The sequence below is a fragment of the Neoarius graeffei genome, chromosome 18 (genome assembly GCF_027579695.1).
Source record: "Neoarius graeffei isolate fNeoGra1 chromosome 18, fNeoGra1.pri, whole genome shotgun sequence".
Taxonomy (NCBI): domain Eukaryota; kingdom Metazoa; phylum Chordata; class Actinopteri; order Siluriformes; family Ariidae; genus Neoarius; species Neoarius graeffei.
Window position 1 is genome coordinate 33875550 of NC_083586.1, and position 23942 is coordinate 33899491.

General features: G+C 42.7%; 1 protein-coding gene across 4 annotated transcripts in view; it reads right to left on the minus strand.

Moving 5' to 3' along the window:
• Positions 1-3571: 3571 nt before the first annotated feature.
• The window catches only part of LOC132866134 (ETS-related transcription factor Elf-1-like), a 31852-nt gene continuing 11481 nt past the window's right edge, over positions 3572-23942 (minus strand). For 3 of the 4 annotated variants that reach the window (XM_060898723.1, XM_060898725.1, XM_060898724.1), the window contains exons 4-8: positions 15576-15689; positions 5957-6088; positions 5797-5871; positions 5492-5684; positions 3572-5342 (exon numbers count right to left, since the gene is read on the minus strand). In XM_060898723.1, coding sequence (XP_060754706.1) covers positions 4292-5342; positions 5492-5684; positions 5797-5871; positions 5957-6088; positions 15576-15689 — 1565 coding nt within the window. In that variant the 3' untranslated portion in view covers positions 3572-4291. Of the gene's footprint in view, positions 5343-5491; positions 5685-5796; positions 5872-5956; positions 6089-15575; positions 15690-16087; positions 16229-23942 lie in introns of those variants that run through there. The other variant, XM_060898726.1, reaches the window with a different exon arrangement.

The following is a 23942-nucleotide window of genomic DNA, read 5'->3' on the forward strand; positions in this document are numbered from 1 at the left end:
AAACCCCGCCTTCTTGTGCTATGATTGGCTGACTGCTGAGGAGATTCGTGCTACAAGCCAATCAACGCACAGGATACTCGGTAAGCACATGAGGAAGTTTACCCGAAAACGGGTGGGTAGAAAATAGTGTAGATTGCAGCGACTTGCAAGATACCATGTAAATATCAGGAAACAGTCAGCGTGAACATTTTCACTTGGCTCGAATTGTAAGAATGCTCCAGAAAAAAAAAAATAAATGCACGACGTAATAATAAAGTTTTATACATATTTGTGGTTTATGAAAGCAAAATATAACTGAGAATACTGGTGTGACTAGAGACGGAAGTTGCCCTCTCGAGACATAAACCGGAAGTAATCGTAAACCAGAGTAACTCTCATACAAATCCCTGTTGTTTGTTTTATTACATAAATATAAATTGTGTAAAATATCCACCTGACAACTATTTCAGTGTTATAGTGATATATATATATATATATATATATATATATATATATATAAAATCAACTTGTTAGTTATTTACAGTGGTGTTTGAAAGTTTGTGAACCCTTTAGAATTTTCTATATTTCTGCATAAATATGACCAAAAACATCATCAGATTTTCACACAAGTCCTAAAAGTAGATAAAGAGAACCCAGTTAAACAAATGAGACAAAAATATTATACTTGATCATTTATTTATTGGGGGAAATGATCCAATATTACATATCTGTGAGTGGCAAAAGTATGTGAACCTCTAGGATTAGCAGTTAATTTGAAGGTGAAATTAGAGTCAGGTGTTTTCAATCAATGGGATGACAATCAGGTGTGAGTGGGCACCCTGTTTTATTTCAAGAACAGGGATCTATCAAAGTCTGATCTTCACAACACATGTTTGTGGAAGTGTATCATGGCACGAACAAAGGAGATTTCTGAGGACCTCAGAAAAAGCGTTGTTGATGCTCATCAGGCTGGAAAAGGTTACAAACCATCTCTAAAGAGTTTGGACTCCACCAATCCACAGTCAGACAGATTGTGTACAAATGGAGGAAATTCAAGACCATTGTTACCCTCCCCAGAAGTGGTCGACCAACAAAGATCACTCCAAGAGCAAGGCGTGTAATAGTCGGCGAGGTCACAAAGGACCCCAGGGTAACTCCTAAGCAACTGAAGGCCTCTCTCACATTGGCTAATGTTCATGAATCCACCATCAGGAGAACACTGAACAACAATGGTGTGCATAGCAGGATTGCAAGGAGAAAGCCACTGCTCTCCAGAAAAAAACATTGCTGCTCATCTGCAGTTTGCTAAAGATCACGTGGACAAGCCAGAAGACTACTGGAAAAATGTTTTGTGGGCGGAAGAGATAAAAATAGAACTTTTTGGTTTAAATGAGAAGCGTTATGTTTTGAGAAACGAAAACACTGCATTCCAGCATAAGAACCTTATCCCATCTGTGAAACAAGATGGTGGTGGTAGTATCATGGTTTGGGCCTGTTTTGCTGCATCTGGGCCAGGACAGCTTGCCATCATCTCATCTCAGTATCTCTAGCCGCTTTATCCTGTTCTCCAGGGTCGCAGGCAAGCCGGAGCCTATCCCAGCTGACTACGGGTGAAAGGCGGGGTACACCCTGGACAAGTCGCCAGGTCATCACAGGGTTGACAGACACAGACAACCATTCACACTCACATTAACACCTACGGTCAATTTAGAGTCACCAGTTAACCTAACCTGCATGTCTTTGGACTGTGGGGGAAACCCACGCGGACACGGGGAGAACATGCAAACTCCACATAGAAAGGCCCTCGCCGGCCACGGGGCTCGAACCCGGACCTTCTTGCTGTAAGGCGACAGCGCTAACCACTACACCACCGTGCCACCTAATGTGATATCTGTCACATCTATTGTCAGACTGCCACATATCAATCAGAAATTATGTTTGCCTCCCCCACAAAAAAAAAAAGTTTATATTTGTCACTTGAATTTTTGGTTTCATTTTTACATCCCAAAAACCTGTGATTTTAACAGGGGTGTGTAGACTTTTATATTCATTGTATGTAGATTCATCATGCGGGCAGCCATGGCCTGAATGTTAGAGAAGCAGCCGAACCTCCAACTGCTCTGGGTATGTTTGCGCGCTCATTGCTCACTAGTCTGTGCATGTGTGTGTTCACTGCTTCAGATAGGTTAAATGCAGAGGAGGAATTTCGCAGCGCTTGAGTGTATACGTGACAAATTAAGGCTTCTTCTTCTGAGCATTTAGAAGAAATACAAATATATAAAATAAACACTGTGACAAATCAATAGTTTGTCCAGCTAAATAGTGTAAAAATAGTCTTTAATTATTACACAAAATAAAACCTGCCCTGACAAGAACCCAAGTTTCATCCAATGATGTGTGTGAGAGTCAACAGCTTTTCAGCTTCAAATCAACTTTGCTAACAGCATCAAACAAAATAGTAAGAAGATTGTGGTAAAGGTGAATTTTTTTTATTTCCAACTAATTCTTGGACACACTGAGATGTTCAAAAGGAAAAAAAAATGTTACTCAAAATGGCCCTTATTCATCAACTGTGATTGAAAAAGCAATGTAAACTTCAACAGTGTTTAATTCAGCTTTTTTTAACCTTAAAAAAACAAACTCCTGAATGGAAAATCATTCCCTTGAATGAAAATGAAAAATATTTTCATGAATACGTAAGAGACATTAACATTATGGCTTTGCCAATAACAAAAGTTAACATAAGGTGTACTTAATGACATCAAGAATTTCAGATTTAAAAAAAAAAAAAAGTTCCAGCTGAAAGCAAAATAGTTCCATGAAATATTAAGGAACATGGGAACCATTTTCAATTATCTTTAATTAGAGACATCAACATTATGGCTTTGAGATCCATGCGCATTATACAGGTTTTCAAATAAAATAAAAAAAAATGCAGTGTTTAAAAAAAAAAAGTCACATTCAACCATTACAGTTATCAAAACTACAGCATGTAACACAAACAGAACAAAAACAAAAGAGGAATATTATAATTATATAGCTGGCATATACAGAGATATAGAGAGAGATGACCCAATATTATTAGGTAACGTTTAAATACGTCTTTTTAGACACTGGGTTCATTGATCGGCTTGCGAAATCTAAAATTCTTTAAATTACAGCATTACATGTCTTGAGTTTTGATCTTTTTTTTTTTTTTTTAAACATGCAGTCAATGCAATCAAATGCTTGGAAGGAACAAAAGACAAATGTTGAGTACCTCGTAAAACTTTTGACATGTGCATGGACAAACACGTCTGTACTTCCAGAGTGTTCCAGATCAAGTTCCTCGTTTTTGAAATCTAAATAGTGAACCCCAAATTTTCAAATTCCAAGTGGGTTTTTTTTTTCTTTCTACATTTAACCTAAAACTGAGTTAACATAAACTCGTGTCAAACTATACTGCAGCATCTTGTCTTAAGGAATGTTTGCGGATCAGTACTCCATCTTTCATCTCAAACCCGGCTGCATTAGCAACTTCTTCTAAACACAACATACATATTTAGGGAGTACAGTAACCTGAACCGATTGTCACGTTGATGCAACACCTGAATTTTAGATTCCTTGTGGTCACGTATATATTTATTTCTCAAACAACATTAACATCAATACAGTCAACAGCACAGGATCAGCTTTTAAAACAAACATATAGCTTTTTAGCAACAAAATTTATTTGGTCAATAAAAAATACAGCATCTTTTGTTAACATATAGCCAACTCACACATTTGATCCGGGTATGAATAAGGTTATTTATGAATGAAGGATGCTTGTAAAATACCGATTTAATGGTGGTCATAAGACCACCGTCATTTACTACATCTACCCTTGTGCATCTTGACCAAGGAGACAGGCATCACATACAGTATCACTAATTGATTTGACCATCACCATCCATGAGATATCACTAAGTCCTTCCTATCTCTCCTGTGAATGATAAAAAGTGGTTGCAGTTGGCTTTCCATTACATGGCGACATTATTGACACATGACCGGTTGTGTCCGAGAAGAACCCTGAGGAACAACATTGCAGTACGTGATTTAGGGCACTTAAGTAAGGAAAATAGTATTTAAGGTCAGAATAAGCTGCATAAGAATCATTGGTCCTCCTAAAAAATAATCTTTGCATAGCATAACATAGCAAGGCAAAGCTGGTGCAAACAAATAAGAGATAAAGAAAGAAGAAGGAGTGCTTGTAAATTCCAGTGCATGTGCAAGTCCCAAAGGAATGTGATGAGTAAGGCTTTAATGGCATTGGACAAAATAAGGTTTCAGTCTAGCCTGATAACTCTGTGGTTTCGTTGGAAGTGTAACCCACCCACGAGTCATTAAGGATGACCACGCTTAACGGCTCCACCTTTATTTCTGAGATGTTCTTCGTATCCATGTCTGGACTTTGTGGGACATCGTGGAAGCTTCCAGGAGCTTCACAGACCTCTCTGGGGTCTGGGTCACTTATTTGACCTGAGATCTTTGGTTCCGTTGCAGTGACTACAGAATGGATAACAGTACCAGAAGGTTGAGAAACCAACTGCTGCCCTCCAGCAAATGTCACTACTGAGGCACTACTTGATGCAGAACTAGAGATGGCGGTTTCTTCGCTTTCTTTCTTGACAACTTCTTGGCAAGGATCAGAAGCAGCCCTGTCCAAGGTGACATCCTGTACTACGAGGGTTACCTCGTCTGGCATGGTCTCTGGAATAGCTTGCATGATGAACTGAGAAGATACAGATCCATCCATTCCTTCTTCAGTGGAAGACACGGGTACCAGTTGGAGCGTGACGATATGAGGTGCCTGGCCCTCTGGATGAACCTCCAACTGCTCCTGCCTGACCTCGGTGGTCTCTTGCTGGTCACGAAGGCTTTCTAATAGCTGAGCCGTGCGGAAAACCGACCCGTGCTGGCCTGGCTGGATGGACTGGACATTCTGAAGCGTTTTAATCATCTCTGCAGAAACAATGGGTAGATGCTGTTGCTGGATCAGACCTAACGATCGAGATGGTTTGGTGGCTCCGGTAACCTCAACACTGGGGTTGTTAACTGGCTTACGCTGACCTCCATTGACAGCTCTACGGACTTTGGTGCTCATAGGAAGCGTTTTGGAAGGGAACGATTTGGATTGGGGGGGAGGGGTGAAGTTTAAGGATGTTAGTTCATTGATGGATGCCTCACTGGAGTGATCATCATCCTCGTTTGAAATGATATTATTGCCACCAGGGCCGTCATTATCGTCACCGATGTAGACAATGTTTTTTGGCATCTCTGCAAACTGATACACCAGTCTCTGACCCTCAACTTTATTCAGGATACCACGCTGATAGTAGTATCTGTTAGAAAGGACAATTAGGCAAGTCATGAACACATATTATATATATATATATATATAAAATTTTTTTACATAATCAGCAAGGTTTTAGACTAGTAAGCTGATGTTTTTTCACTCGAGAAGAGACCGAAGTATTGCAAGAAAACCTACCGAAGTGCTCTTCCCATTGTTTCATAGTTCATGTCCGGTTTGTTTTTGTGCTTGCCCCATAACTGTGACACAGCTTTGGAGTCTACAAGCTTGAATATGCCCTTTTCCCAATTGGTCCACTTGATGTATCTGGGACAAGCGTTCTTGTCCTGCAGCAAAGCAATCAAAAACTCCCAAAGGTACAATGTATTTCCTGCAGGCAAGTGAAACGTAACATCCACATAAGCGAGGATGATTACTGTCATGTGTTCAACCATTTACAAAAATGGGAAAAAAAAAAAGAAAAAGAAATCAAATCCTCTCACCTTTGCTGTCCTTGCTCTTCTTAATAGTTATGTCAGGCATTGGAGAATGTGCTCTTGGTCGTTTAGGCCTTCTACCTGAGAGGCATTTAAAAAAAAAAAATTTAATATCCAGTTCTGCACAAAAATTCATTCTGTATTAAACGTTAGCTGTTGTAGTCACCCTTTTTAGCCTTTGGTTTGTCTTCTGGTAGAGACCCTTTTTGAAGGTGGAGCCACTGTTGCTGTCCGACAACACCATCCGTTAAAAACTGGTTACCTTCTACCAGAGACGACGTCAAAAACAACATTTGAGCTATGTGATTGGAGGGAAAACAAAAACAAACAAAAATAAATAAATCAAAGATGACTTGGAAGCACTGACTTGTCATGCAAGCATTTAAAAATAAAAAAATAAAAAAAAGGTCACAGCTTTCAGAAAGAAGACAAGCTGAACATTGAGGGGAAATTAAAAATAAAAAAAAAGACTCAGCCTGTTATGGTTTCACAGTTAGTTAGTCATGGTGTGTGATTGGGCGTTCACGTCAACACTGAATTTTTCACAATACTGATTAACATGCGGGCGGCACGGTGGTGTAGTGGTTAGCGCTGTCGCCTCACAGCAAGAAGGTCCTGGGTTCGAGCCCCGTTGCCGGCGAGGGTCTTTCTGTGTGGAGTTTGCATGTTCTCCCCGTGTCCGCGTGGGTTTCCTCCGGGTGCTCCGGTTTCCCCCACAGTCCAAAGACATGCAGGTTAGGTTAACTGGTGACTCTAAATTGACCGTAGGTGTGAATGTGAGTGTGAATGGTTGTCTGTGTCTATGTGTCAGCCCTGTGATGACCTGGCGACTTGTCCAGGGTGTACCCCGCCTTTCGCCCATAGTCAGCTGGGATAGGCTCCAGCATGCCTGCGACCCTGTAGAAGGATAAAGCGGCTAGAGATAATGAGATGAGATGATTAACATGCATTTCTCACCATCTACACTTTTTTTTTTTTTACTACACTTCTGATTCTCATCCTTTTTGTGTCTGGCAGCAAGTTCCATAAATAAATATATATGAAAGAAGGATTTCATAACCTCCTCCATCCTGACTGTCTCCAAATTGCATTACAGCAACCTTCGTTTCTCAGCGCAGGGAGACAGATTGAACTGAAGACCCGTCGGCTGTCCGAGTCGCACTGTTTTTACAACATTACATCGCTACTTCTGCTGCCACTAATAGCACGCTCGCATGCAACTTTAGCAGACACACTGGCTATCAAACACGCAGGCGAACATGACATTGCTGACCAGAACTAAATGAAACGATCTATTTTTGGCTCGGCAGCGCTGCACACTGCCCCACCTGACACTCCCACTATACCGCATCTCTCTGTCAGCAGTGTGATAAAGCCTGACTGTGGAAGAGATTTTATAGGGGAAAAAAAAAAATCAAAAGAACAAAAAGCAAAGAAGGGTTTTAATTTTGTTTCCCATACGATAATGTCCAAAAGTTTGTGGACACCTGACCATCACACCCGTATGAGCTTTTTGAACACTTTACAGTTATAATAATCTCCACTCTTCTGGGAAGGCTTTGCACTAGATTTTGGAGCATGACGGACTGTGAGGATTTGCCCATTCAGCCACAAGAGCGTGACTGAGGTCAGGTACTGAGGAGACTGGGGTGCAGCCTAGGGCTGGGCAGAATATCAAAAAATATTGACATATTCGAGACGATTTGACAAGAAATGACCATATTAGCTCATTATCTCCAGCCGCTTCATCCTTCTACAGGGTCGCAGGCAAGCTGGAGCCTATCCCAGCTGACTATGGGCGAAAGGCAGGGTACACCCTGGACAAGTCGCCAGGTCATCACAGGGCTGACACATAGACACAGACAACCATTCACACCTACGGTCAATTTAGAGTCACCAGTTAACCTAACCTGCATGTCTTTGGACTGTGGGGGAAACCGGAGCACCCGGAGGAAACCCACGCGGACACGGGGAGAACATGCAAACTCTGCACAGAAAGGCCCTCGCCGGCCACGGGGCTCGAACCCAGGACCTTCTTGCTGTGAGGCGACAGCGCTAACCACTACACCACCGTGCCGCCATGACCATATTTGTAATATCAAATGTGCTGAATATTAGTTACGCATGTTACCATCGACATGCAGTTTAAACTGACCGCATTTTAACAAGAAAGGCCTCGTCACCCTTAAGGCCTCTGCATGCTCTTGCGACAAGGCTTTCGCAGATAGCTTTTCGCAGACAGTTGTAATTTATCGTTGAGCGGAGAGTAATAGGTGTGCGCGATGTTATTCACCGCCACAACGTAAGGGGGCGCAAAGTCGCGAAATCGCTAGGAGTAGTTGGTGGGTGTGGTTAGTGGAGTGTTTATCCTCCGGTTACTTATAATGACTAGAACTGGAGTTGTATAGATGTACGTGCTTCTTCGATCAACCGCTCTTCGTGCTGCTCCATCTTTGCTCGTGTTTTTAAAAATGGCGGTCGTGAAAACAAACCAAACCGGGAAAGTAGGGAAGTGGAAGTGCGTGTACGGCGGATGTAGAGTGGACCAATCAGAGCCCTCTTGTCTGCAAGGCTGTCTGCGGTGGTCACAATTTTTGGGAGGTGTGCGCAGACGCCGTCTGCGACGCCTTCTGCGAGGACTGGGTTGTCAGCATAAATTGGCCCTTACTCGGAATGAGCAGGAATCAAGCAGAACCAGACGGAATGAAAAATTTTTAAAAATTCGTGCCACGTTCAGGCGGGAATTTCAAACTGACCAACATTCTTACAGCTTTGTAAGAATGCCGTTCAAATGCTTAGAATGCGCTTCGAATGATTCTTGCACATTCCGGGGTCCGGTTTCATTAAAGTAGTTTAGACTGGTCTATGGGTTAAGATTGGTCTTAAGTTTCTTTATAGACCAGTCTAAATGCAAGTAAGACAGTTTCACAAAAGTTAAGACTAATTTTTTAAGTCTAATTTTAGGCTTAAAAAGTAAGACACCCTCCCCCCAGTCTAATATGGGTCTAAGGGCTATAAAATTTAATTTAAAAAAAAAAAAAAAAAAAACAGTCAAGCCATAAGTGCCATCAATGTCAATAACTACAAGAAAGCTTGAAATGTTAAGGCAGTGAAGTACATCGCAAGTATGTAATACACAAATTTAGGCTATTATAATCTAGCTATAAAGTATTCAATAAAGAACAAACAGTGTAATGCCAGCTTATTCATTTTATTACTTATAAATATACACTCACCGGCCACTTTATTAGGTACACCTGTCCAACTGCTCGTTAACACTTAATTTCTAATCAGCCAATCACATGGTGGCAACTCAGTGCATTTAGGCATGTAGACATGGTCAAGACAATCTCCTGCAGTTCAAACCGAGCATCAGTATGGGGAAGAAAGGTGATTTGAGTGACTTTGAACGTGGCATGGTTGTTGGTGCCAGAAGGGCTGGTCTGAGTATTTCAGAAACTGCTGATCTACTGGGATTTTCACGCACAACCATCGCTAGGGTTTACAGAGAATGGTCCGAAAAAGAAAAAATATCCAGTGAGCGGCAGTTCTGTGGGCGGAAATGCCTTGTTGATGCCAGAGGTCAGAGGAGAATGGCCAGACTGGTTCGAGCTGATAGAAAGGCAACAGTGACTCAAATAACCACCCGTTACAACCAAGGTAGGCAGAAGAGCATCTCTGAACGCACAGTACGTCGAACTTTGAGGCAGATGGGCTACAGCAGCAGAAGACCACGCCGGGTGCCACTCCTTTCAGCTAAGAACAGGAAACTGAGGCTACAATTTGCACAAGCTCATCGAAATTGGACAATAGAAGATTGGAAAAACATTGCCTGGTCTGATGAGTCTCGATTTCTGCTGCGACATTCGAATGGTAGGGTCAGAATTTGGCATCAACAACATGAAAGCATGGATCCATCCTGCCTTGTATCAACGGTTCAGGCTGGTGGTGGTGGTGTAATGGTGTGGGAAATATTTTCTTGGCACTCTTTGGGCCCCTTGGTACCAATTGAGCATCGTTGCAACGCCACAGCCTACCTGAGTATTGTTGCTGACCATGTCCATCCCTTTATGACCACAATGTACCCAACTTCTGATGGCTACTTTCAGCAGGATCATGCGCCATGTCATAAAGCTGGAATCATCTCAGACTGGTTTCTTGAACATGACAATGAGTTCACTGTACTCAAATGGCCTCCACAGTCACCAGATCTCAATCCAATAGAGCATCTTTGGGATGTGGTGGAACGGGAGATTCGCATCATGGATGTGCAACCGACAAATCTGCGCCAACTGTGTGATGCCATCATGTCAATATGGACCAAACTCTCTGAGGAATGCTTCCAGCACCTTGTTGAATCTATGCCACGAAGAATTGAGGCAGTTCTGAAGGCAAAAGGGGGTCCAACCCATTACTAGCATGGTGTACCTAATAAAGTGGCCGGTGAGTGTATATAAATATCAATTCATTTATGCATATAATTACATCACCACTCATCGCTTATCTCTCTCTCTCATACACTCTCACACACACATTACTACATCACTCCTCCATCTGCGCGAGTCTCTTCAATTTAAGTTGCAGTCTTTCCTTTTGGTAGGCTCTTCGTGTAGTGTCACATCCACGCAGGTACTGGGTGATGACAACTCCGAGGGTGAAGGAGCCTCAGCTTCAACGTTGCTAGCAATGTTGCTAAGGGAGTTGCTGCTGGGTCTGGCGAAGCCGGTTACTCCGCTCTCCTTTCACTCCCCAGAATAAGGGCGACTCGTCGCCATAAACGTTGATGACCATTTCGGTGGTTACTTTTAGTTTCTTCAAACCCCCTCCTCCAGTGGGGGTGTTTTTACGCACGGCAGCAACATCTCTTCAGGCAGATGGATTAACGCTATTCACAGACGACATTATTTTTGCCCACACTTCATGTTTTTTCTTATTGCTACATTCTTCGCTGAATTTGCCTAATAAAACGTTTTTGTAGGAATTAAATTCCTCTAATATAGCCAGATTTTCCGAGTGGCTAAACGGCACTGAATGACCACTGTCCGCCATTTTTTTTGTTTTGAAAAGAGTCTTAAAATACCCACAATCCTTTGCAGCATAGTACGACTTAAGATAGTCAGAGTCTTAACTGCTTTGTGCAACAGTATTTGTTAGATGTCTATGCTAAGCCCAACTATACCCGCTGTCTAATGCCGCTTTTCCACTACCAGCGCGGCTGAGTTGGGCTGAGCCGTGCCGTGCTGAGTTGGGCTGAGTTGGGCTGAGCGGGGCTGTTGGAGTTGCATTTTGACTACAACCGCGCTGAACCGTGCTGGCTGGAAGTGGGTGGACACATTGGGTGGAGTTAGCGAAAGTGGGTGGACGTCACGTGATGTCGTTAAGCAGCGCAAACAGTGACATCAGTGACCTTTTAAGCGGTAGTCTCACGACCCGGATAGTAAACAATAAACATGGAGGACATGGAGTCGTTAGTGTTGCTGGTCTTGGTGCTGTGGCTTGTTGTCACCGACAACACCAACAGATACTGGCAAGAGCGTATAGATGAGGCGAGGCGCATAAGGCTTCAGAAATTCTCGTAATTCATAATTCTTCTTCTTCCGGGTTTACGGTGTTTACAGATCCCAGCGTGCTCGCGGGGCGTGTGTGGGCATGTGAGGACACTCCTCCTCACCAATCAGTGCACAGGGGAGTGTCTGCTCACGCCCCTAGCCCCACTCGGCTCGCTTTGGCTCGCTTCAGCCCTACTCCAAAACCGTGCGAGTTTTGGGGGCTGAAGCGAGCTGAGTCGTGCTGCTCTAAGGTAGTCGAAACGCGAGCCGTGTCGGGCTGAAGTGAGCTGAAAAAGGGTAGTGGAAAAGGGCCATAAGTTAAAGTCATAGTGAAACTGGCTGCGGGTGTATTAGCTTTCGAATGCAGTTGGAACACAGTAGGAATACCGAGAATGCTGTTAGAATGCAGTAAGAATATTAAGAATGCACTTTGAATGCCGTACGAGTGCGGCTCGATTGCTGCCCGAATACCACCCGAAGTCTGGTCGGAAGGTGCCTCGAATGCTGTACGAATTCACCTCAAAAGCAGTCAGAATGCTCCCGGAATAGCCGCCGAATATGTTTCGAACATCTAAGAATTCAAAGAGAATGCAGCTCGGATACTTAGAATGTACTTAGAATATCCCGGAACACACAAAGAATTTTCATTCGAGGCACATTCTGGCAGGATTTGAAGTGGCTTGCCATTTCGATTTTTCCCCTCGAACACAATCAGAATGTTTCGAATGCAGTCAGAATATTTAGAATGCAGTCAGAATACACTTCGAATGCCGTTCGATATTTCTCCTCTTCGAATGTTTTGAGCATGAGCAAAACATTCGGGCCGGCCACAAGAATGGGTCCGAATGTTTGGAATGCACTCAGAATTTTTAAGAATGCACTTAGAATATCCCAGAATATACAAAGAATTTTCATTCCGATGGCATTCTGGTTCATTCAGCCTTTAGTGGGACTACCCTAGAAAGAATGGTGAGAATCTCTGTCTCTCTCACTAATTGATGTATACAAATGCACCACTTTCAACGAGCCTGCCTTTGTCGGCATGTATCGCTGTTGCAATTGCCCCCACTTTCCCCAGAGTCAGTCAACAACGGAGGGAAATAAAGCCACAGTTGTGTGGAAATGGTTCGGTTTCCAGATGCTGACACTCAGTCTTGTGCAAAGTACGCCATAGAAACATCACAACTAAATGTAGCAGCATGATGAATTTATTTCACCACCTCAAGCAACATCATCCAGTGTAGTCTGCTGAGTCAGTGAAATACTGCGACGAAACAGAGCCCTCTTCCACAACGGGTAAAATCTCTCGGTCTGTCAGAAAGCAAATAACTCTGGAAGCTTCGTTTTCAGGTGTTGCGCCAGATTACAAGAATATATATATACATTATATATATATATATATATATATATATATATATATATATATATATATATATATATATATATATATATATATATTTTTTTTTAAAGTATGCTCTGTGTGTGTATGAGAGAGAGAGAAATGTATTATTATTTTTTTAAACACTATAATACTACAAGGGAAGACATGACTTAATGGTTAAAGAACCATTAAGTTAGAGACCCTTTGGGAACAAAAGGTCGCCGGTTCAATTCCCTGGACCAACAAGAATGGCTGATTTTTCCTTGAGCAAGGCGCCTAGCTCCGAATATGAGCATCTGTGAAATGTCGTTAATGTAATAATATTCTGATAAATATACAGTTAGATTTTTACTATTTCGATATATAGTATAGGGTGGCACGGTGGTGTAGTGGTTAGCACTGTCGCCTTACAGCAAGAAGGTTCTGGGTTCGAGCCCAGGGGCCTTTCTGTGTGGGGTTTGCATGTTCTCCCCGTGTCCGCGTGGGTTTCCTCCGGGTGCTCCGGTTTCCCCTACAGTCCAAAGACATGCAGGTTAGGCTAATTGGCAGCTCTAAATTGACCGTAGGTGTGAACAGATGTTTGTCTCTGCGTGTCAGCCCTGCGATGGCCTGGCGACTTGTCCAGGGTGTACCCTGCCTCTCACCCATAGTCAGCTGGGATAGGCTCCAGCTTGCCTGTAGAACAGTTTAGTTTATTTAACAGGGGCCATGTACAGAACAAGTCCCATACCAGAGTTAGCGATACAGCTAATTTTCATCTGTGGTCCCTGGGCAGGGGGCTTAAAACAAACAAACAATATGGACAATACATACACTACTATTGCCATTACGACTAGATATACACTAAAAACAGCAACATCATACGAGGGCAACACAACATCACAACATGTAACGATGGCACAAGGACAACACACCTACACAGGACACTACCATCAATACACAAATGATAACACATAAGGCAGCACACATCACAAAATAATAAATTAGTGATCACATCTTTGATAAGCCTTCAGCCATATCTTCAAGGATTTTTTTTAAATTGGCTGAAACTTGTACAGTCTCTAATATGAGCTGGAATTGAGTTCCACTTTTCTACTGCACTGACAGAGAACGCTGATCGGCCAAACGAAGTCTTCCTGAAACTCCCATAACAATCACCTCTCACTGAAGACCTAGAGACCCTTAATTTATCTCTGCAAAGTGATATGTATTGCTTGAGAGGTGGCGGTGCAAGATCATGGATAAGTTTATACATCAAGCACATATCAGCAAAACAGATAAAACTCTCAACGGTTAGTAAGCTGTGTTTTGTTATGATGGCACAATGATGGTAATTTCTTCGTTTTTTTTTATCAAGAACTTTTACAGCCTGTTTGGATAAGCAGCTACAGATAATAGATGGATATACAGCATACTAATATTTTATACTTTGTTCATGTTTTCATTGCTGTTTCTCTTAAGCATACTGAAATGTGATTTTTTTTTTTTTAAGCCACATCGCCCAGCCCTGGCGCAGTCAGCGTTCCAGCTCATCCCGGGGTTGAGATCAGAGCTCTCTGCAGGCCATTCGAGTTCTTTCATGCCAACCATGTCATCATGGAGCTTATTTTATGCATCATGCTGGAACAGGTTTGATCCCTATAGCTCAAGTTAAGTGAAAAAGTAATGCTATAGCATGCAAGGACATCTTATCTTATCCAAAACGTGTGGTAACAGTTTGTGGAAGAAACCGCACATCAACAATGTTTTCTTGCCATCGCATCTCGAACAGTGTGTATAACTTGAACCGAAACAGGCATTCCATACCATACAATGCAAACGCTTACGGGCGGCACGGTGGTGTAGTGGTTAGCGCTGTCGCCTCACAGCAAGAGGGTCCGGGTTCGAGCCCCGTGGCCGGCGAGGGCCTTTCTGTGCGGAGTTTGCATGTTGTCCGCGTGCTCCGGTTTCCCCCACAGTCCAAAGACAATGTGAGTGTGAATGGTTGTTTGTGTCTATGTGTCAGCCCTGTGATGACCTGGCGACTTGTCCAGGGTGTACCCCGCCTTTCGCCCGTAGTCAGCTGGGATAGGCTCCAGCTTGCCTGCGACCCTGTAGAACAGGATAAAGCGGCTAGAGATGATGAGATGAGATATATATACGGTAGTGTAGTGGTTAGCGCTGTCGCCTCACAGCAAGGAGGTCCAGGTTCGAGCCCCGTGGCCGGCGAGGGCCTTTCTGTGTGGAGTTTGCATGTTCTCCCCGTGTCCGCGTGGGTTTCCTCCGGGTGCTCCGGTTTCCCCCACAGTCCAAAGACATGCAGGTTAGGTTAACTGGTGACTCTAAATTGAGCGTAGGTGTGAATGTGAGTGTGAATGGTTGTCTGTGTCTATGTGTCAGCCCTGTGATGACCTGGCGACTTGTCCAGGGTGTACCCCGCCTTTCGCCCGTAGTCAGCTGGGATAGGCTCCAGCTTGCCTGCGACCCTGTAGAACAGGATAAAGCGGCTAGAGATAATGAGATGAGATATATATACGGTAGTGTAGTGGTTAGCGCTGTCGCCTCACAGCAAGGAGGTCCAGGTTCGAGCCCCGTGCCCGGCAAAGGCCTTTCTGTGCGGAGTTTGCATGTTCTCCCCGTGTCCGCGTGGGTTTCCTCCGGGTGCTCCGGTTTCCCCCATAGTCCAATGTGAATGTGAGTGTGAATGGTTGTCTGTGTCTATGTGTCAGCCCTGTGATGACCTGGCGACTTGTCCAGGGTGTACCCCGCCTTTCGCCCGTAGTCAGCTGGGATAGGCTCCAGCTTGCCTGCGACCCTGTAGAACAGGATAAAGTGGCTAGAGATGATGAGATGAGATGACATGAGCAAACACTTACGGATCTGTTTCTCATCCAGTGAAAGAGTAGTGGAGGAATCAATGTTCATCAGGGCTTCAGCAGCTTCTGCACTCTCCATCATGGCATCTTCATGTCCACTCTGATAAGCTTCCACTGAAGGACAAACAGAAACAGGAGGTCACATCAGCTACCCGTCTGTCTGGTTTTTCTTCCCTTTTTGGCTGTACAGTTACAGGACTGGTTCCCTTCTGTCAAGCAGGCTCTGGGCTTTAATCTCACACACTACTTTACTAAACAGGACAGTGGGCAGAGTGAGATAAACGTCAGCTAAGAGGCTAACACAGTTCTCAACACGAAAAGTTGCCTGTCAGCGTCTTGGAGAGTTTGAAACAGTTACAGGACAAACAAACAAACAAACAAACAAACTCACAGCACTTTTTAAAGGCTAATGAGGCAGTACAGTACAGTACATTAAGAGCTGCGGGTGAGTTTGCTAGCAATTAAACAGAACACAGTTTCTCACCAAACTACTCACTCTGACATGTACTCACTTTTCTGAAAAAGTGCGCTTCAGGTAAATTCTGCTCCCAAACCTATAATTTAAATTAAACCCGTTTAAACTCTGACATGTTGCCACTCAGTTAGCTTTCTGCTCACAGCTAAGCACAACTACCGCTGACGTCACTGTTATGTTCCTGGACTGACTGCGTCTCTGTTGGCTGTGCACGTGAGGACTTGGCCCGGGGTGGGGCCTTAAGCTGTATCCGAAATACACTCTTCATTGTCTACGTAGGCTCACTATGTAGGGTACGACCTCGCGGCTTTAACGCTCTTAGAAGTGCACTAGGCTGCAAAGGCAGCCGTTTGGGATTGAGCGGCACAGACAACGCAGGAATAAAATCGACCTGTTGGCTGACTCGGATTGTTTACTATAGTATGTCGGAGTGATGGGGTTAAATGTTTCTCGGGGACACATCAAACAGCGAAAAGAAAAGAAAAAAGTTCTTTTTTTAATAAAAGGAAATTTTGTGGAAAGGACAGAGCGTTCAAAAGTTTGGGGTCACTTTGAAATGTGCTTATTTTTGAAAGAAAAGCACTGTTCTTTTCAATGAAGATCACTTTAAACTAATCAGAAATGCACTCTATACATTGCTAATGTGGTAAATGACTATTCTAGCTGCAAATGTCTGGTTTTTGGTGCAATAGGTGTATAGAGGCCCATTTCCAGCAACTCTCACTCCAGTGTTCTAATGGTACAATGTGTTTGCTCATTGCCTCAGAAGGCTAATGGATGATTAGAAAACCCTTGTACAATCATGTTAGCACAGCTGAAAACAGTTGAGCTCTTTAGAGAAGCTATAAAACTGACCTTCCTTTGAGCAGATTGAGTTTCTGGAGCATCACATTAGTTTGTGGGGTCGATTAAATGCTCAAAATGGGCAGAAAAATGGCTTGACTACATTTTGTATTCGTTTGACAACTTATGGTGGTAAATAAAAGTGTGACTTTTCATGGAAAACACAAAATTGTCTGGGTGACCCCAAACTTTTGAACGGTAGTGTAGTAATTGATCATAAAAAATGTAATTGTTGGCAAACTGATGTGGTGTAAGAGGAATAAAACACTCCTGGATGTGGTCTTATAAGAAAACAATCAACTTTGGGGTGGTAATGCGTCACACGTCCATGTCGTTGACTATTCTGCGACAACAGCACATTTATTCCTTTCATATGGTCGATGAGAAGGAGGAGGATTCGGAGGAGGATTACATAAAACCAATTCAGTGCCTGCTGTCTTTTTTCCAGAGCCCCGAAAGTCCCAGTCGGTGATTTTTATTAATCATGCATGTGCAAGTTATTGTCTTGTGTGAAAAAGATAATTATCTTGTAATCTGTAATTATCTTGCACAAGTTATTTAAAATAACTTTTAATAAATATTAAAATTAAATGACTCACAAATAAATAACAATACTCTTCTACATAGAAGAGCTACTGAAGCACAAACTGCTGAAAAAAGTTAATGTTGGCTAAAACAGAAAGGTGTCAGCATTAAAGCTAGACTGCCTTTCAGATTTTTCAAGTGTAGGTCATAAAAACAATTTTCCCTGACACACAGTTATTTTTGTTTAGTGGACTGAAAGCTACTGAATTCAAAACACAGACTTCCAATTTTGTTGTTTTTTTTAATAGAACAATTAATGAATTTAAGGCCACGTGGCCCTAAATTCTCCGCTATTTTTGCCTACTTCAGCATGACCTGATTCAAGATATTACACCATACTTCACGTGGTGGGCTTTCCCCCATTCATGCAAGGCATTGTGGGATACAAATTTGAAACAACTTATGGTGGTAAATAAAAGTGTGACTTTTCATGGAAAACACAAAATTGTCTGGGTGACCCCAAACTTTTGAACGGTAGTGTGTGTGTGTGTATATATATATATATATATATATATATATATATATATATATATATATATATATATATGGTGGTGTAGTGGTTAGCGCTCTCGCCTCACAGCAAGAAGGTTCTGGGTTCGAGCCCCGTGGCCGGCGAGGGCCTTGGAGTTTGCATGTTCTCCCCGTGGGTTTCCTCCAAAGACATGCAGGTTAGGTTAACTGGTGACTCTAAATTGACCGTAGGTGTGAATGTGAGTGTGAATGGTTGTCTGTGTCTATGTGTCAGCCCTGTGATGACCTGGCGACTTGTCCAGGGTGTACCCCGCCTTTCACCTGTAGTCAGCTGGGATAGCCTCCAGCTTGCCTGCGACCCTGTAGAATAGGATAAAGCGGCTAGAGATAATGAGATGAGATATATGGTGGTGTAGTGGTTAGCGCTGTTGCCTCACAGCAAGAAGGTCCGTGTTTGAGCCCCATGGCCGGCGAGGGCCTTTCTGTGCGGAGTTTGCATGTTCTCCCCGTGTCCGCATGGGTTTCCTCCAGGTGCTCCGGTTTCCCCCACAGTCCAAAGACATGCAGGTTAGGTTAACTGGTGACTCTAAATTGACCGTAGGTGTGAGTGTGAATGGTTGTCTGTGTCTATGTGTCAGCCCTGTGATGACCTGGTGACTTGTCCAGGGTGTACCCCGCCTTTCGCCCGTAGTCAGCTGGGATAGGCTCTGAATAGGATACTGTGAATAGTTAAGTGAGCAGAAGATGAACTGATCACCAAAAGGCGTAAAGGTAAAGACAAGATTTCTTTTCAGCGTTTTCTGCAAGATTTGTGTATTATTTTTGTTTTCTACAATTGGAGAGTGAAAAAAGAAAAGGAACACCATGCGAAAGTTTGGGCACCCCAATACATTTGAGTTCTCAGGTAACTTTTACCAAGGTTCCAGACCTTAATTAGCTTATTGAGCTGTGGCTTGTTCAAATTCTTCATTAGGAAAGGTCAGATGATGCAGATCAAACTTGTCCCTAAAATCAACAGCCATGGGCTCCTCTAAGCAACTCCCTCGCATTCTGAATAATAAAATAATTGACGCTCACGAAGCAGGAGAAGGCTACAAGAACGTAGCAAAGTGTTTTCAGGTAGCTGTTTCCTCAGATCGTAATGTTATTAAGAAATAGCAGTTAACAGAAACAGTGGAGATCAAGGTGAGGTCTGGAAGATGAAAACTTTTTGAAAGAACTGCTCGTTGGATTGCTAGAAAGGCAAATAAAACCCCCTGTTTGACTGCAAAAGACCTTCAGAAAGATTTCGCAGACCCTGGAGTGGTGGTGCACTGTTCTACTATGCAGCGACACCTGAACAAATATGACCTTCATGGAAGAGTCATCAGAAGAAAACCTTTCCTGCGTCCTAGCCACAAAATTCAGCATCTGAAGTTTGCAAATGAACATCTAAATAAGCCTGATGCATTTTGGAAACAAGTCCTGTGGACTGATGAAATCAAAATAGAACTTTTTGGCCACAATGTGCAAAGGTATGTTTGGAGAAAAAAGGGTGCCAAATTCCAGGAAAAGAACACCTCTCCAACTCTGAAGCATGGGTGTGGATCGATCATGCTTTGGGGTTGTGTTGCAGCCAGTGGCACAGGGCACATTTCATTGGTCGAGGGAAGCATGGATTCGAATAAATACCAGCAAATTCTGGAAGCAAACATCACACCATCTGTAAAAAAGTTGAAGTTAAAAAGAGGATGGGTCCTACAATAAGGCGATGATCCAAAACACACCTCAAAATCTACAATGGAATACCGCAAGAGGCCCAAGCCGAAGGTTTTGCCCTGGCCCTCACAGTCCCCTGACCTAAACATCATTGAAAATCTGTGGCTAGATCTCAAAAGAGCAGTGCATGCAAGACAGCCCAAGAAACTTGTCGAACTGGAAGCCTTTTGCAAGGACGAATGTGTGAAAATCCCCAGGTAAGAACTGAAAGATTATTAGCATACTACAAAAAGTGTTTACAAGCTGTGATACTTGCCAAAGGGGGTGTTACTAGGTACTAACCATGCAGGGTGCCCAAACTTTTGCTTTGGGCCCTTTTCTTTTTTTGTAATTTTGAAAATGTAAAAGATGAAAATTAAATTTTTTTTGCTTAAAATATAAAGGGAATGAGTCATCTTTAACTTTATGCCTTTTGGAGATCATTTCATCTTCAACTTGCTTAACTGTTCACTGGAACAGCAATTTTGACCAGGGGTGCCCAAACTTTTGCATACCACTGTATATATATATATGTGTGTGTGTGTGTGTGTATATATGAGGGTAAGTCAAAAAATTCTAAGACAAATTGAAAAAAATCTTTATTTATGAAAATAACAAAGCTATTTCTCTACATATCCTCCATTTAAGTCTAAACACTTCTGCAAGCGGTGTTTCCGTCGGAGAATTCCTTTTTTGTAGAATTCTGGGGCATGTCTTTCACACCTTTTGAAATTATAACATCTGTCTTAGAACTTTTTGACTTATCCTCGTGTGTGTGTGTGTGTATCAGCATGGTGGTGTAGTGGTTAGCGCTGTCACCTCACAGCAAGAAGGTTCTGGGTTCGAGGCCAGTGGCCGATGGGGGCCTTTCTGTGTGGAGTTTGCATGTTCTCCCCGTGTCCGCGTGGGTTTCCTCCGGGTGCTCCGGTTTCCCCCACAGTCCAAAGACATGCAGGTTAGGTTAACTGGTGACTCTAAATTGACCGTGAGTGTGAATGGTTGTCTGTGTCTATGTGTCAGCCCTGTGATGACCTGGCGACTTGTCCAGGGTGTACCCCGCCTTTCGCCCGTAGTCAGCTGGGATAGGCTCCAGCTTGCCTGCGACCCTACACAGGATAAGCGGTTACAGATAATGGATGGACAGATATATATATATATATATATATATATATATATATATATATATATATATATATATATATATATAAAATCTCATTCAGCCAGAACAATAAAACTACTGACAGGTGAAGTGAATATCTTTTAATTTTGAATAGCATTGATTATCTCATTACAATGGCACTTGTCAAGCAGTGGGATATATTAGGCAGTGAGAAGAACAGTCAGGTCTCGAAGTTGATGTGTTGGAAGCAGGAAAATGGGCAAGCGTAAGGATCTGAGTGACTTTGACAAGGACCAAATTGTGATGGCTAGATGACTGGGTATGAGCATCTCCAAAATGGCACATCTTGTAGGGTGTTCCTGGAATGCAGTAGTTAGTACCAACCAAAAGTGGTCTAAGGAAGGACAACCAGTTAACCGACGACAGGGTCATGGGTGTCGAAGGCACATTGATTCTCATGGGGCATGAAGGTTAGCCCATATGGTCCATTCTGACAGAAGAACTACTGTAGCACAAACTGCTGAAAAATTAAAGCTAGACAGCCTTTCGATTTAATAAAATCGGTGAAATTTAGTTCCCTTTAAAATTTGGTCATTGTGCTCTATGTTTATTTCTGTAATATCTCAAAAATATCAGGCTATTCTGTGGCTGGGAAGTTATTTAATTTGAGGGGATTCCCAAGCAAATAATGTGCATGAACTTGCTCGCTTCACACAGTCAAGCAGACAGTGTGCGCATGCACAGGTTTACCTTTGACCGTGCACTGACAGTTCCATCATTCTGTCGCTAAACGAACAGCTGATCACACCGAGGTGCTTGCTGACCACCGGTATTTATTAGTTTGGTCCTGCGTTTCCTTTCCTTCGCAACATAATGTCTTTTCTTCTCACTTTCCGTTACTGTAGTTGGTCTTTCACATTTCATTCGCACACTCACGTCCTCCATTTTTCTCTCCTGTTTCAAATTTGTATCCCACAATGCCTTGCATGATTGGGGGAAAGCCCACCACGTGAAGTATGGTGTAATATCTTGAATCCGGTCATGCTGAAGTAGGCAAAAATAGCGGAGAATTTAGGGCCACGTGGCCTTAAATTCATTAATTGTTCTATTAAAAAAACAACAAATAAAATTGGAAGTCTGCATTTCGAATTCAGTAGCTTTCAGTCCACTAAACAAAAATAACTGTGTCAGGGAAAATTGTTTTTATGACCTACACTTGAAAAATCTGAAAGGCAGTCTAGCTTTAATGCTGACACCTTTCTGTTTTAGCCAACATTAACTTTTTTCAGCAGTTTGTGCTTCAGTAGCTCTTCTATGTAGAAGAGTATTGTTATTTATTTGTGAGTCATTTAATTTTAATATTTATTAAAAGTTATTTTAAATAACTTGTGCAAGATAATTACAGATTACAAGATAATTATCTTTTTCACACAAGACAATAACTTGCACATGCATGATTAATAAAAATCACCGACTGGGACTTTCGGGGCTCTGGAAAAAAGACAGCAGGCACTGAATTGGTTTTATGTAATCCTCCTCCGAATCCTCCTCCTTCTCATCGACCATATGAAAGGAATAAATGTGCTGTTGTCGCAGAATAGTCAACGACATGGACGTGTGACGCATTACCACCCCAAAGTTGATTGTTTTCTTATAAGACCACATCCAGGAGTGTTTTATTCCTCTTACACCACATCAGTTTGCTAAAAATTACATTTTTTATGATCAATTACTATGTCATACTTTTTATCATTCATTCATAACATAAAGGGGAACAACCATTCACACTTCCGTTCACATCTATGGGCAATTTAGAGTCGCCAGTTGACCTCATCCACATGTCGTTGGACTGTGGGAGGAAACTGGAGTACCCCGAGAAAACCCACATAGGCACTGGGAGAACATGCAAACTCCACACTGAACCACTCCAAAGAAACTGGAAAGCAGAAACTTTTGACCTGAAGATTTTCCCATGTTGGAAAACTTCTGCTGACACCAGAGACTCCTTCTATAAATGTCAAATAATTATCGCTTTACAGACAGCTTCACCATATCAACAGTTATAAGGACTTAATTTTTTTTTTAAAGACCAACACATTTTTTAAAATCCATTTATTAATAGCCTTAGATTATGTGGAGCATCTGCCATACATAAGTCCCTGTGTGTGTTTTTATGATCAAAACAATAATGTATTAGAACGAGCATGTTAATATAAACCTGTGGTTTGTCTTGAAGCCAGAACTACTGTGAGAGCTGCTGTTATAAAAATTATTCAACAATTCCTTCCTGATCAGAATAGAGCATTCAACAGCACTGAGATACAGGTATATTTATATACTAAAATCCACTGATCACGTTTTTTTTTTTCCATTTAATGTACGTCCAGTGCATATATTCACTTCATGTTTGTGTGTGTGTGTGTGTGTGTGTGTGTGTAGGCACATGTAAAGAAATGCTGTTGACTAAAAATGGCTTAAAAAATAATGAAATGAAATGTTTCAACATTAAAAACATACTATAAACAGCAGTAAGCCATAATAAATGAAATAAAGTGAATATTCGGCATGAGGCGACCTTTTAAAAAAATAGTAGTCTCAGGTACAGTGAGTGGAGTTTTATGCGGAAATGAGCTGTAGGTTTTACTGAGCATCTTACAGAACCAGCCACAGTTCTTCTGGACACTTTGACTGTCACGCTCGCTTCTTCATTTTGCAGCAAAACCCAGCAGCCGAGGCGGCACGGTGGTGTAGCGGTTAGCGCTGTCGCCTCACAGCAAGAAGGTCCTGGGTTCGAGCCCCGGGGCCGGCGAGGGCCTTTCTGTGTGGAGTTTGCATGTTCTCCCCGTGTCCGCGTGGGTTTCCTCCGGGTGCTCCGGTTTCCCCCACAGTCCAAAGACATGCAGGTTAGGTTAACTGGTGACTCTAAATTGACCGTAGGTGTGAATGTGAGTGTGAATGGTTGTCTGTGTCTATGTGTCAGCCCTGTGATGACCTGGCGACTTGTCCAGGGTGTACCCCGCCTTTCGCCCGTAGTCAGCTGGGATAGGCTCCAGCTTGCCTGCGACCCTGTAGAAGGATAAAGCGGCTAGAGATAATGAGATGAGATGGGAACCCAGCAGCCTTCATTATGTTTTCT